Consider the following 14,880-nt stretch of genomic DNA (forward strand, 5'->3'; position numbering starts at 1 on the left):
AGCCGGGTCACCGCCGGTGATCGTGCATGAATGGCAATTCCAAATTTTCTTCTCTACCAGGGCATCCATGCCTGGGAACCACATTTTGCTGCATAGGCGTGCTTTGGTTTTCGCCATTCCTTGGTGTCCAACAAGTGCCAAGTCAAAGACCTGATCTTGCAGCTTATTCTGGACTACGATGGCATGGCCTCGCAGTATGACTCCGTGTTCACCTTCACTAAGTTCACTGCAGGCTCTCCACAGTTGCTGTCTCACGTGGTGATCTCACGCATTCAGGGAGTGCGCCCCATCCAAGAAATGTTGCGAGCAGAGCTTCCTTGACTCTCATTGAGTTCTCATCCAGCGTTGTTGCTATCCAGATTTCCTCCAGTGTCAGTGCCTTAGGCATGCCTCTAGGGTTACCATCCTTATGAGTGCTGCGGTATGTTCCTCCTCTGCCTGTGGCTGTTGCATGTCTGTCGCGATGGGGTGGTGCAACAGGTAGTCGGCCAGATTGTTGGCACCAGAGAGAAATACGACCTCGAACAGGTATGCTTGAAGTTGGACCGCCCACCGTTCCGTTCTATGCTAGGGGGAGCAAGTCTTGATGTTCCTGCAAACAAGGAAATCAGCTGCTTGTGGTCTGTCACCACCCAAAATGTTTGCCTATAGAGGTACAGATGAAAGTGCTGCCATGTCCATTTGAATAAAAAAAGGGCTACCCTCTCGATCTGGGTGTATCTTGTCTCAGGGTCTAACAGGGCCAGAGTGGCGTATGCCACGGGGGCCCACTCTTTGCCGTCAAACTCCTGGAGGAGAGCAGCCCCCAGGCCAACTGGACTTGCATCAATGACTAGCTCAGTGCGCTTCCCGGGGTGAAAATATGCCATGACCGTTTTGTCCTTCAGGGCAGTCTTGATGGCCTGGAATGCTGCATTCGCTTTAGGTGTAAACTCCCAGCCCGCCCTGCTGCATGTGAGGGCCCGTAGTGGTTCTGACAGGGAGGACAGGATTAGTATAAACTGGCCACAGTACGTGGCTATCCCCAAGAAACTAAGGACCTCAATCAGGACCTCAATCAGCGTGGTGGGAGTTGGGCTGTTCGGATGGCTGTTGCTTTCTTCGGATCCACCTGGAGCCCTTCCCGCGAGAAGATGTACCCGAAGAAGTCAACTGACTCCTGATAGAAGGAGCATTTTGTCTTGAGGAGGGTCATTGCACTGGTCGCCAACCATTGGAGAGTGTCTCGCAGGTGCGTGTGACGCTCTTCCATAGTGTTCGAGAACACCAGGATGTCATCACTGCGGTTGATGACTCCCTGCAGACCGGATAAGGTCTCTCGAATGGCATTCTGAAACACCTCAGCTGCTGACAACACTACAAAGCTTAGCCTCTTGTATCTCCAGAGGCCCACGTGGGTGGCGAATGTGGTGATATATCTTCTCTCAGGCGCGAGCTCCAACTGATGATATCCAGCATTTAGGTCAAGCTTGGAGAACCACTTCGTCCCGTTGAGGTCAGCCACGATGTCGTCCATGGCAGACGTTAGGTGTAGTTCCCTCTTGATAGCCTGATTCGGGAGGGATGTCGACACACAGCCGGATGGCCCAAGGCTGCTTGGGCTTCAGCACGATGACTAGAGGCAGCACCCGCGGGGTCAGGCAGGATGCAAGCTCGATGACGCCCAGATCTTCGAGTTTTCTCAACTCTTCTCCCACCTGCGGACAGAAGTGGAAGGGTACTCTATGTATTAACGCCGTTGGGCTTATTGAGGAGTCGATGTGCAGTTTGAATTGCTTGCCCTTGAGTTTGCTCAAGCCCTCGAAGACCTGTGGAAACTCCCGTAGGATGGCGTTGGCATGGGAGTCGTGCACTTGATTTGCGAGGAAAACCAAACCCGGGTCCTCTGCCGTGGGGCAGCTAAGGAGGGTGCCCTACTTTCTGTCTGTCAAGTGGAACCTTGCCCATGTTGAGTGCTTGTTGCAGGTCACTCCCACTTCTTTCACTCCCCTCAAGGGGACCAGGTGTGTCCTTCCATAGGTGTAGATGTTTGCCTTTGCGGGGGAGAGCGGGGGCGTTGTGTTAGGCTTTCATACTGCTCCGAGTCCATGACATTCACCGATGCCTCTGTGTCGATCAGTGCTTGTACCGTGGAGCCTGCCACTTGAATTGAGCACATGGGCGGCAGTCGCCGTCGCTTATCCGCACGGCCTGCAAAGGATATGATGAACACATCGTTGTCATCCCCCTCTGTGTTGAATCCTGCCCGGGTGGTGTGTCCTCTCCTATGGTGAGGTGGTCGTCAATAGAGAGTTGCCTGATGCTGGATGTGAGACTGCGTGGTCTTGGGAAAGCTGACCGTGACTTTCCGCTCCTGCACACCCTCTCGAAGTGATTCTGTTTTCCACACCAGGAGCAGACCTTTCCTTTGCTGTAGCAGGGACCAGTTGTTGGGTGTTCGGCTCCGCAGTTCCCACAGGGCCTGCCTGCCTGTGTCTTTGTGATGGTAGGGCCGGGTTTGGGCATCTTTGAATCGACTCTCTCTTCCTTGACTTGGACAGGACGGGGAGTGTAGGACATGGAGGCGTTTCTGTTGAGAGCAGCCTCCATTTCGTCAGCTCAGGAGTTTGATAGCTCATGTGACCTGGCAAGTATGAGGATGTCGTCAAGTGACATACCGGGCTGGCGAAGGATTAGCCACCCCCGCAAGGATTAGCACCGACCTGAACCTTTGGATGATCTGGGATCTTATTTCTTCCACTTTGATCAGGAAATGTGCACGCGCTCGCCAATCGCCTCAGTCGGGCATAGAACATGTCGACTGACTCCGTGTCGAATTGTTTGGCCTGCCACAACTAGAAGCGCTCAAAGTCTGGGTTGAGATGGGGGTCAAAGTGTCGGACTAGAGTGGCCTCTGCGGCCTTCAAGTCATCCTCATCCCCTGTGTCTGGGAGAGTTTGGAAGAGGTCGTAGAGTTCTCTGCCCCCATAGTGCATGAGCAAAGATCTCTTGACTGCCCCTTCCTTCTCCCTCGTGGCCCTAAAGTAGTCGAGGAGGCACCCTTTCCAGGACTTCCATCAGGGGCCAGCAGTCGCGGAGTCAGCAAGCTCGCTGAACGGAGGGAGCGGTGTTACCGCGGCATAGCTGTGTTGTTGGTGTGGTGCGGCGACACCTGCCTGTGGGCCATCTGCGCCTGCTTGAAGTGGCCATCTGCGCCTACTTGAAGTGGCGTGCTCTTAGTAGTGATGGTCTGCTTTCCTCCCTTTTTTTGTGCGTGTTTGTTCCTAACTTTATGCAGCCCGCCCAGGTGTGTCAGCTCCTACCAGGCTTCGTGAAGGATTGCCCTCTCCTGTTCCTCGCAGGACACTTGATACTGGTGGGAGTTGCACGGATTTGTGTGAGACCTCTGGTGTCCAGATCCCTAGAAATGTTGCAGACACCCTTCTTTTCTTGATGGTCACAATGGTGTATAATTAATGTAATTACATTGTTTTAAATAAATACTTTAGACTTGCATTGCTTTGTAGTGCTGGCTCCTTTCTGATTATTTTCACCCTATTTAATGTATCCTGTAGCTTGCCTGCAAGCTGTCTGCCCTCCCAGGGCCATGTGGGGCACAGCGCACTGACCTCTGGTGCAGCGTCGATCTCCAGCGCTCCTGCGCCTCACGCTGTAGGCCTCTGGCAGCCTGGTGTGCTTGTGTAGTCTGGAGTGCGGGGCCAGCGCACACTTACAAAAGGACAGGCTGTGTGGCAGCGCGGCACCCGACCGCTTGCATCGAGGGAGTTGCAGTCGGTTCCGGCAGAAGTCAGCAAGCGCCGCGGTCCTCGCGGGAGGCAGGGACTCATAACTGTTGCGGTGAAACAGGGACACAGCAGCCAAGGAGGCGTCCCGCCACACAGCACTTTAGGCCCGCGGGTGTGTGGCAGGAACAGGTGAGCCAGCGAGGGGTGGGTCCAGTACCAGCCTTGTCGCCAGTGTAGTACCTTGGTCCACTGGCAATAAGTGGACACACACACACGGAGTAAGGCAGTGTGGGTGAAAAGTCCCAGAGTGGTCTGTTCCCATTTATTTATCTCCTCGGGGCGAGTCCGCCCTGAGGAATGGTACAAACAGCAACAAAGTATAGAAGAGCCCGGATGGCTCTCTACATCACTGTTCTCAGAACCACTGTGTATGTTCCAAATGCAATACAAAACAGATCTTAAAGAAATACACATAGAAACATATGAGAATGCCAATACTACACCTTGTCACTGGGCTGTCCATCACCGACCTACCTCAGTTACTCTGTACCTCATTACTGATCACCGCCAAGTATCCTCTCACATATAACTCTTCAAATCCCTCAATGATCACTACCCTTCTCATTGCTATTTGCACCCTAACATAGTGACAACCTTTGTCAGATCGTTATTTTTTACACAACACTCATTGATTCTTTAAGCCTTCACATATGTTACTTTATCTTCCTTCACCTTCAAGACCCCCCCCCCACACCTTACCCTCCCCCTCCCATAGGAGGTACACATCCATTGTTCGTTCCTGTATGAGTAACTGGTGCGCTGACTACCTACTCTTACCTCTACTAACACAGCTGGTTTAATTCTGCTCCCATCTCTCTATCCCTGAAACAGATCCCGCTCCTGCCCCTTCCCTTTAAGTTACCGCCTCGTTCCAGCCCCGCCCCCACAGCGTTCTCTCACTGGTACCTCCTGCGGCTAGTCCGGGCGCTGGTGCCTTCTCTCCCCGGTGCTTCTTATGCTTTTTGCCCATCCTGAAGCCGGACAACGGAGGTGAAAAAAAAGGCAAGAGCCAAAACAGACAACTGCGCATGCGCACAAGGGAGTCACTTGCAGTAGAAACTCAGGACTAGACCGTGAAGAGCAAACGGCCTCGAAACGGTTGACGCGCAGCTCGGAACCGTAACACTACCCGCGACTGGAAGTGCATAGAAAGGGGACTGGTATGGCCCAGGTAAGCTTGAGTGCCATCTTAGGAGAGATTCACATCTCCCCGTGTATGAAAACTTCTCGAAAGATACAACTGCCTAAATTATGAATAATCATACACTGTACCTTCTGCATATTGCGAGTATTATGTTATAAAGGAATACTTATATTTTCCGGGTTAACAGCGTAAGCGGTGTATAGTTATTCTTAAATTGATTGTCCCATTTGGCTGGCTACCTTTTAGTATTCCGGGGAAGCGCATTCACAGAGCCAGACATTTTTACTTTACACCGTCCTGCGATTTTTCCTGTGTTTTCTGGATTCTATGTCAGTCCACGGAGGCTCAGATTATGCTTCTCTTTACTTTACTGGCAAACAGCAGCCAATTTTTGACTTCTTCATCTTACTTGACTCCCTTTGGCAAGGCCACAAGCTACATTTGTATGTCCTTGGTCCTTCTTCTTTTTTCTTAGAACTACATAGGCTTATGATACGAACCCACTATTGGTGATGGTTTTTAAGGTGCAAAACCTTTTAGTTCACGTTAAGAGACTGTAAAATCTGAAAAGCTGACTTTAAACGTCTTTTATTTAAAATGCCACGTACACTATGTTATGTATGGGCATTAAGTAGCTGTTTTTGATTGTATCTATTGGTTGACTAAGCATGCTCTTGATAGCTTTCTGTATTTCATTTAAGCACTGGTGAACATACTGTATGGTCCCCTGACGAAGGCACATGCCGAAACGCGCGTAGGATTATGGAAACATCCTAAGGCCATTGACACACTTAATAAATTGTGTAACAGATTGCAAATATTGTTATTAATACTGTGTCTTTTCCATATTGTTTATTTTTCGATGTTTATTTCTCGGAGACCATCCATGTTATCCTTGGCCTAACATCGTTTTGTATATAGTAATGAAACAACTGTGATTACTTTTATGTATATATGTAAAATTTAAAAATGAACTTTTTTCTTTATTCAAAACTATTAAACAATTGTTATAAAAATAGCCTTTATAATTAGTTTTGCTTTCAAGAGTTATGCTGGCTATGTTTGTTGAAATTAGGACATCAATACTGTCTCCTAAATCTTTGCTCCTTTTCACTTAAGTTTCTATACCCTGATTTAGGACGAATAATTAGGGGTATCCCTCTTCTTTCTTCACACACATTTTCTCCACAGCCTGTCTGTGCGAGGGTTTCTTTCTGTTTATTATCACCACATAATACAGCTTTTTATATATCTTTTTCACTAGTTCAACTTCATTCGGAAAAAATCTTTTAATCTCCTGAGTTTTCCTAAACATAATCCCATACACTGCTTCCCTTGGTTAGATTCCTTGATTCCTTAATACAGTAACTGATCTAATACACCTGGATCGGATAATATTGAGATAATTACCATGGACAAATTACTCACCTTTGGGTTTACAGATGAAGACTTTGCATCCCTAGTTGGGGAATCTGCGTCCAATATTACTACTGCCACCACTACATCTTGGCAAAGTAATACAGACACTCAAAAGCTTTTAGCACTCAAGAAAAAAACAAAAAGAATAGAACTCCATGGACAGTTCATGTTGGAGTATCTTAAGGCAGGTGTTATACCTCAGGGCCTTAGAGTGCGCAATATTCCAGGCTTGTTTGTACAGATTCGCAAATTTCTAGAACGATGGTCTTTAATCTCTAATAGATGCTCACGTGACTATATGATTTTAATTATTGAAACTGCCAAGGAACTGGTTCAAGCACTTCTTGTGGAAATTGCAGAACTGGAATCTAAACTCAAGAGCAGTCATGCGGTAGAAGAAGCGAAAATAAAGTTGGCCGAGGTAGAAAAGGAAATGAATTCATATAATGATTATTTACTAAAAAGAAAGACCGACAAACTCAATAAAGATATTAAATTCTTTAGTCAAGATAGAGTTTACCCTTATCTAGCTGAACACTACTACCAACCAGAAGCAAGTGGTGAAGCTTTTGACTCATATACCACTAACTGGTCCCACAAGAAGGTAACTACCTTCTCAGACACCTCTGATTCAGACAATGAAGCACCCAATCAATACCAATCAGCAGGCCCTAATAGGAGTGGTAACACCAGAGGCATGCGTACCTCGTCTTTTTTATCCAGGCGCGGGAACCCACAGCCACGTTGGAGAACGAGATACCAACCAAGGTTCAGGGGAAACTTTCAATCACCACAGAACCAACAATTTCCCCCTCCACAGAATTACCAACAAGCTCCCACTACCAACGCCAATCAGAATCAATACCTAGTGACCAGAAATGCCCAGTACTGGCGCGACTTAAGAAATTCCCATCTTTAATTTGAGTAGCTATCCTCTTGACCACTCTACGGAAACACTATTCACTAAAGGTCTATCCTTTGTTCCTCATAGCAACATCAAACAATTCGAGCTCTTTAAGGATTTGATGGTCTTTTTTCAAAAAATAAGACTCCAAAACTTTTTTGAAGACAACCAAGAAGACTTTTCAGCAGACAATAAATCAGGTCTTAGACCCATCTCTTCCTTTCTTCTGACTCTTGAACAAGTGGCACCAGAAATTTCTGTATTTGAACACGTTGTGTTCAACAAGCTCACAGCGGCCACTAAATATATTCCACCTCCCAAATATAACCTCTCACATGAGGAACATCTAGCATTGGAATCATTAAAACAAAACAATCATCTAATAATCAAGAGCTGTGATAAAGGGGGTGGCATTGTCGTTTTGGACAAACTTCAATACATCCAGAAGATGGATGAAATGCTGAATGATCAACATCATTACATATCGATTACCAAAGACCCTACCAAAAGAGTTCAAAGTACTATACTCCAACTTACTACGCAAGCTCTAAGACTAGAACAAATCTGTGAGAAAGAATGGCAATTTCTTAATATCCAAGAACCAAAAATGGCGGCCATATACGGAATCCCCAAAATACATAAGGATAGTACCAATCCCCCGTACAGACCAATAGTTACCACTATAGGATCTGTTACGGAACCACTGTCCAAGTATGTAGACACCATTTTAAGACCCTTCGTACCACAGATCCCGTCCTACATACGTGATACTAGGGACAATATTACCAAAGTTGAGAATTTATCCTTCAATGCCAACACTCAATTAATGGTAATTATGGACATCACGGCTTTATATTCCAATATCCCACAATCTGGAGCTTTGGAAGCTGTAGCCTGGTTCATGGAAACATTTGACATAGACTGCCCTAGATCATTTATCTTGGATTGTCTTACTGTGATACTTACTGAAAACACCTTTGAATTCAACGGCTCCCTTTATAAACAAACTAAGGGAGTCAGTATGGGGGCTTCTTGTGCTCCAACAGTGGCCAACATTTACATGGCCCTATATGAATCACGATTCATATATAATGAGATTGCCCCTTTCAGTGAATCCATAACATCTTGGTCCAGATACATAGATGACGTCTTTTTTATCTGGACAACTGACCCTGATGACTTACCAAACTTTGTATCCTGGCTTAATTTGTGCGATGATAACATTTTCTTTACAGCCAACTTTAACAACAACAAAGTGGAGTTTTTGGACATCCAAATCCAAAACAATATAGATCACCTTGAGGTAGATCTATATGTTAAACCCACATCACGCAACACACTACTCCACTTTGACAGTTATCATCCTCTCACGCAGAAAACTAGCATCCCTTTTAGTCAGTTCCTGCGACTCCGCCGGAACTGTACTAATGTTCAAGATTTCGATATAAGATCAGAAGATATGAAACAGAAATTCCTCACAAGAGGATATCCAAAACGCCTCATACGGGATTCGTACAAACGAGCAAGATTCTACGACAGACAACATCTACTAACATCACACCCCAAAATTACAAACTCAAGATTAGTCTTTGTATCAAGACATTCCACTATGAACGAAAAAGTGCGTCACATCATCAATTCAAATTGGCACATATTGAATGCCACTAAGCCTAAAAACCAAGCTTTACCCAAACCCCTATACGCATATAGGAAAAATAAAAATCCTAAAGATCTCATAGTTAGATCATGTATGCCAACTAAGCTTGGTGCCACCCAAACCCAGTCGTCCATCACTGGGTTACCTAAAGTAATAGGCAATTTCAAGTGCCTTTCCTGCACAGCGTGTGAATTTGCGATGGAAACAAAACTATTTTCGTTCAATGACCACAATATACCCCTCACGAGCTTTACAAACTGTAAGACTACCAACGTAGTCTACCTACTACTGTGCCCTTGTAACCAAGGCTACGTAGGTGAGACAGCACGCATGCTGTCCACTAGATTGACAGAACACAGGTCAGCTATACGCACCCAAAAAATTCAAGCCCCTTTGGTTCGACACTACATGGAGGCTAACCATACTGCTGACTAAATACGTTGGCTCATATTGGAAAAAATCAGAAACAATTCTAGCACAATGAGTACCAACATACGTAAAAGCAGGGAAGTCTATTGGATTTTTTATCTCAACACATACCTTAATGGTATGAACAACGAAATTCCTTGGGAACAAGCTATTAAACACAACTGTAGCTGATGTGTGAGTTTATTTTTACCTGTTTTTTTTATTTTTATTCTGCAATTTTTCCCACTCGAAACTAAATCAGTTATGTACGTCTTGTACAGTATTTTTAATCATTACTTATATTAGTAATTCACGTTTCTGTACAAATGTAGCCTATTAAATATTAATTCCATTACCCTGTATTATTCCATCCTATGTTCTCTCCATAAGTTATCCCCTACAAGATGGCCGCCGTTTTTCACTGGCTCTGTGACTTCCGTGCACGATAGTCCATGCCTCTATCTTTAGCCTAACGGAAGCGCTTGTATCACTGGCCCCGCATCTCTAGTACTTGTCTATTTAAGACACAGTTTGGGTTCATGCTCCCACCCCTCCCGTCTGAGCTTCGAGGAATACGAGAGATGACTACCGGCTGAAATGACCTAAGGATACAACTTGACGACAAGACTTTTGTTTGGGTCCCTTTTTAAACTCAAGTAAGCAAATCCTTCAACCGCCGTAGCACTTTATCACCCACACGCACGGTTCCGATTTAGTCCATACATCTAATACCTTGTTTTCCATTCCGTATTTTAGATATCTTTTTCTTCACGGATTAAGTTAAAACTATTATCCCGTTATAATCGAGGCTACCCTGGATCTCTTTCGAGGTAAGCCGCTATGGTACCACCGTCATATCTCTTGTGAATTCACTGCAAGACACGCAAGTTTTAGTGTCTGCAATACCATCTGTTAATTTCCAAATCTGTTTCCACTTGTAGATAACCGCATTCCTCAAGCCTTATCTGACTGCTCATATACGGAGCATCTATACGAGCACTCGCACTACATGACTTACATAACTTGCTGATGAGAGACGACCAGCAGAGAACAGGTCGGCCTCACATCTTTGCTATTCAAGCCCTGCTTGCCCTTAGAGCCCTTACAACATATTTACTATACATTTTTTCATTTTTTTCAACAGTTAGTAACCATTTATACACATGTGGTGACAGAGCCGATGTGAAGCACTATTCATGTGCTAGTGATTCCTTTGCTCCATCAAATTAAATTTGTGAGTTACCATTTATAAACAGGCATGATTCCAATCTGCTCAGTTTGGTGTAACTTTACACTTTATTCCTCCTACCCCTCGCTCTAACTGTTTTATTTCATTTGGCTTATGACGCCACCCTTTTCTACTCACCTATATCCACTTACTCGTCTTTTCACATTTATCTTTGACTTCTTCATCTTACTTGACTCCCTTTGGCAAGGCCACAAGCTACATTTGTATGTCCTTGGTCCTTCTTCTTTTTTCTTAGAATTACATAGGCTTATGGTACGAACCCACTATTGGTGATGGTTATTAAGGTGCAAAACCTTTTAGTTCACGTTAAGAGACTGTAAAATCTGAAAAGCTGACTAGTGATTTTAAACGTTTTTTATTTAAAATGCCACGTACACTATGTTATGTATGGGCATTAAGTAGCTGTTTTTGATTGTATCTATTGGTTGACTAAGCATGCTCTTGATAGCTTTCTGTATTTTATTTAGGCACTGGTGAACATATTGTATGGCCCCCTGACGAAGGCACATGCCAAAACGCGCGTAGGATTATGGAAACATCCTAAGGCCATTGACACACTTAATAAATTGTGTAACAGATTGCAAATATTGTTATTAATACTGTGTCTTTTCCATATTGTTTATTTTTCGATGTTTATTTCTCGGAGACCATCCATGTCATCCTTGGCCTAACATCGTTTTGTATATAGTAATGAAGCAACTGTGATTACTTTTATGTATATATGTAAAATTTAAAAATGAACTTTTTTCTTTATTCAAAACTATTAAACAATTGTTATAAAAATAGCCTTTATAATTAGTTTTGCTTTCAAGAGTTATGCTGGCTATGTTTGTTGAAATTAGGACATCAATACTGTCTCCTAAATCTTTGCTCCTTTTCACTTAAACAGCAGCCAATGAACAATTTTAAACTGAGCATACCCCATACCCCGGAAGTACAACCCCCTCCATACTATGCACCAATCATTATCAGTTCATAGTGTATATATGGTCCATCATGCAGAAACCACTTCCTCTTTCTTTGCTGCTGCAGCAGCGAGTTAAGTGTTTTGCATGTTTCTTTATGTATTTCACGCGCGCGCTTGACAAACGTTAAATTTGTTTTGTTGCCTCGTCCGCGCGCTGTCAGACACTGTTCTGTTATTGTATTGGAGCGCATCGGCGTGGCAGTTTTCAGCGCGGGGGAGCGGGAGCAAGGCAGACGCGCGATGCACGCTTGAGGGGCAGCCAGTCCTTTTTTGATTGCGTGAGAAGCTGGATCGGAGTTTTCAGTCCAGATCGGCTTCTCACGCATCAGCGAGCGTGGCTGCTCAACCCTCAGCTTCTTGAACGCCCAGCGGGGCGCATAAACGTTGCAAAGGCTCTGCCTTAGGGGAAGTTAAGGGTGGCTCCCTCCACAACAAAAAATAACTTTTGGGCAGTTTTTAGATCTTGCACCTAGCGTTGCACTGCGCAGCAGTGCTCGCGCAGTTAGAATCCTTTTGTCATGGGTCAGTAATGGACCCTGGAATCGTACACGCTCGTGCGTGTGTTTTTTGTTTTGTCTTCTATTATTGGGCTTTTAGTGGCTGTATTTTTTAGACAGAGCACGCAATAGGCCAAAGGCGGGCGCATCGCTCCGCCCACGGCCTATTGGTGTCTGTTACGCGCACTAAGGCCTATCTGGTTTCAATTATCGTGCCCAGACACGCTTGCAATAATTGAAAGCAAATGGCTGTCTGTGGCGCGCGCACCATTGGCAGCTGTCTCTGCTTCCAAAAGCGATTGCTTTCGGTTTCGCGATCGCTTTACTTGTGGCTTTGCTTTCACTTTTGCGATCACTTTACTTGTGGCTTTGCGGCTGCAATACACTTTGTTGCTTAATTGGGAGGAATGCGTGGCTAATCTTTACGCGGTTACAAGGTAAAATAAATGAAGGCGGTTAGAAGGCAAAGTAAATGAAAATGCACAGCAAATATTTACTTCGTTACAAGGTAAAATAAATGAAGGCGGTTACAAGGTAAAAAAAATGAAATATGCACGGCAAATATTTACGCCGTTACAAGGTAAACAATGCGTGCCTAATAATTGCACTACTCTTTTTCTAATGTCGCGGCAGGCTTACTGAAATGATTGACTGTATCTGGTTAGCTTCAAAACAAGGACTCGTTGGGGCTAAGTCATATTTTCTGACTGGACTGAAAACATGTGATTTTGGATAGAGTTCTTTCTCTTTCCGTTACCCGATTCCCTTAATCTAAAATGGAGCTTGCTTACAAATAGAGTTATTGACATATAGACAGAAATACACAGAGCTAGACCTAGGTACAGGAAAACAGACGTACACACATATAGAAAAGGAGATTAACAAGCAAAGAAATATACAGAAACAGAGGCACATACACAAAGCTAGAAACTGAGACAGATAGACAAAGAGGAACAGAGGCAGAGATAAAGACAGAAACTTATAAACACTAAAAGGCACATATAGAGTTTGATACATACACGCAAATACAGTGTACACATAGGTAGACACATATAGCGGAGAATGACGGGCACAGAGGAGCACATACAAAGACAGAGACACACAGATAGACTGAGAGAGAGATAGAAACGCACATACTAAGAGAAAGATGAATACACTATGAGAGAAGAAACAGACAGTAAAACAAATACATCTTGTGACTTTGCTTTCAGTTTTGCGATCACTTTACTTGTGGCTTTGCGGCTGCAATACAGTTTGTTGCTTAATTGGGAGGAATGCGTGGCTAATCTTTACGCGGTTACAAGGTAAAATAGCGGTTACAAGGCAAAGTAGATGAAAATGCGCTCCAAATATTTACTTTGTTACAAGGTAAAATAAATGAAGGCGGTTACAAGGTAAAAAAAATGAAAAAGTGCTGCAAATATTTACGCGGTTACAAGGTAAACAATGCGTGCCTAATAATTGCACTATACTTCTCTTTTTCTAATGTCGCGTCAGGTTTACTGAAATAATTGACTGTATCTGCTTAGCTACAAAACAAGGACTCGTTGGGGCTAAGTCATACTTTCTGACTGGACTGAAAACGTGTGATTTTGGATGGAGTTCTTTCTCTTTCGTTACCCGATTCCCTTAAGTTGTGTGTGGTTGTGTGTGTGTGTGTGTGTGTGGTTGTGTGGGTGGCTGTGTGTGTGTGGTTGTGTGGGTGGCTGTGTGTGTGTGGTTGTGTGTATGGTTGTGGTTGTGTGTGCATGCTTGTGTGTGTGGTTGTGTCTGGTTGTGTGAGAGTGTGGATGGGTGGTTGTGTGTGGTTGTGTGTGTGGTTGTGTGTGTGTTGTGTTTATGGTTGTGTGTGTGGTTGTGTGTGTGGTTGTGCGTGTGGATGTGTGGTTGTGTGTGTATGGTTGTGTGTGGTTGTGTGTGTTTGTGTGGTTGTGTGTGTGTGTGGTTGTGTGTGTTTGTGTGGTTGTGTGTGTGTGGTTGTGTGTGTGGTGTGTGTGGTTGTGTGTGTGTGGTTGAGTGTGTGTGTGGTTGTTTTTGTGTGTGTGGTTGTGTGTGTGGTTGTGTGTGTGGTTGTGGTTGTGTGTGTGGTTGTGGTGGTTATGTGTGTGGTTGTGTGTGTGTGTGGTTGGGTGTGGTTGTGTGATTACACATCACATAATTACACTGTATTCAATACAACATAAGACCTAGGTACAGCAAAACAGACGTACACACATATAGAAAAGGAGATTAACAAGCAAAGAGATATACAGAAACAGAGGCACATACACACAGCTAGGAACTGAGACAGATAGACAAAGAGGAATAGACGCAGAGATAAAGACAGAAACTTATAAACACTAAAAGGCACATATAGAGTTTGATACATACACGCAAATACAGTTTACACATAGGTAGACACATATAGCGGAGCATGACGGACACAGAGGAGCATATAAAAAGACAGAGATACACAGATAGACTGAGAGAGAGATAGAATACACTATGAGAGAAGAAACAGACAGTAAAACAAATACATCTTGTGACTTTGCTTTCAGTTTTGCGATCACTTTACTTGAGGCTTTGCGGCTGCAATACAGTTTGTTGCTTAATTGGGAGGAATGCGTGGCTAATCTTTAGAGTTCTTTCTCTTTCCGTTACCCGATTCCCTTAAGTTGTGTGTGGTTGTGTGTGTGTGTGTATGTGTGTGGTTGTGTGTGTGGTTGTGTGTGTGGTTGCGGTTGTGTGTGTGCTTGTGGTTGTGTGTTTGGTTGTGTGTGAGTGTGGACAGGTGGTTGGGTGTGGTTGTGTGTGTGTTGTGTTTGTGGTTGTGTGTGTGGTTGTGTGTGGTTGTGTGTGTGGGCATGTGGT

General features: G+C 44.5%; 1 protein-coding gene and 1 long non-coding RNA gene across 2 annotated transcripts in view; one reads left to right on the top strand and one right to left on the bottom strand.

Annotated features, from left to right (window-relative positions):
• Nucleotides 1–4,845, bottom strand: part of BRD7 (bromodomain containing 7) — a 257,053-nt gene extending 252,208 nt beyond the window's left edge. Inside the window, exon 1 of the mRNA XM_085640013.1 lies at nt 4,692–4,845. Within this exon, the coding sequence (XP_085496139.1) occupies nt 4,692–4,815 (124 nt within the window). The 5' untranslated portion in view covers nt 4,816–4,845. The remainder of the gene's footprint in view (nt 1–4,691) is intronic.
• Nucleotides 4,846–10,256: 5,411 nt separating this feature from the next.
• Nucleotides 10,257–11,344, top strand: LOC146776181 (uncharacterized). The gene is made up of 3 exons (XR_014972399.1): nt 10,257–10,371; nt 10,462–10,551; nt 11,034–11,344. It is a non-coding gene; the product is annotated as an uncharacterized LOC146776181 (long non-coding RNA).
• The last annotated feature ends 3,536 nt before the right edge of the window (nt 11,345–14,880 follow it).

Source organism: Triturus cristatus, chromosome 12 (assembly GCF_964204655.1).
Source record: "Triturus cristatus chromosome 12, aTriCri1.1, whole genome shotgun sequence".
NCBI lineage: Eukaryota > Metazoa > Chordata > Amphibia > Caudata > Salamandridae > Triturus > Triturus cristatus.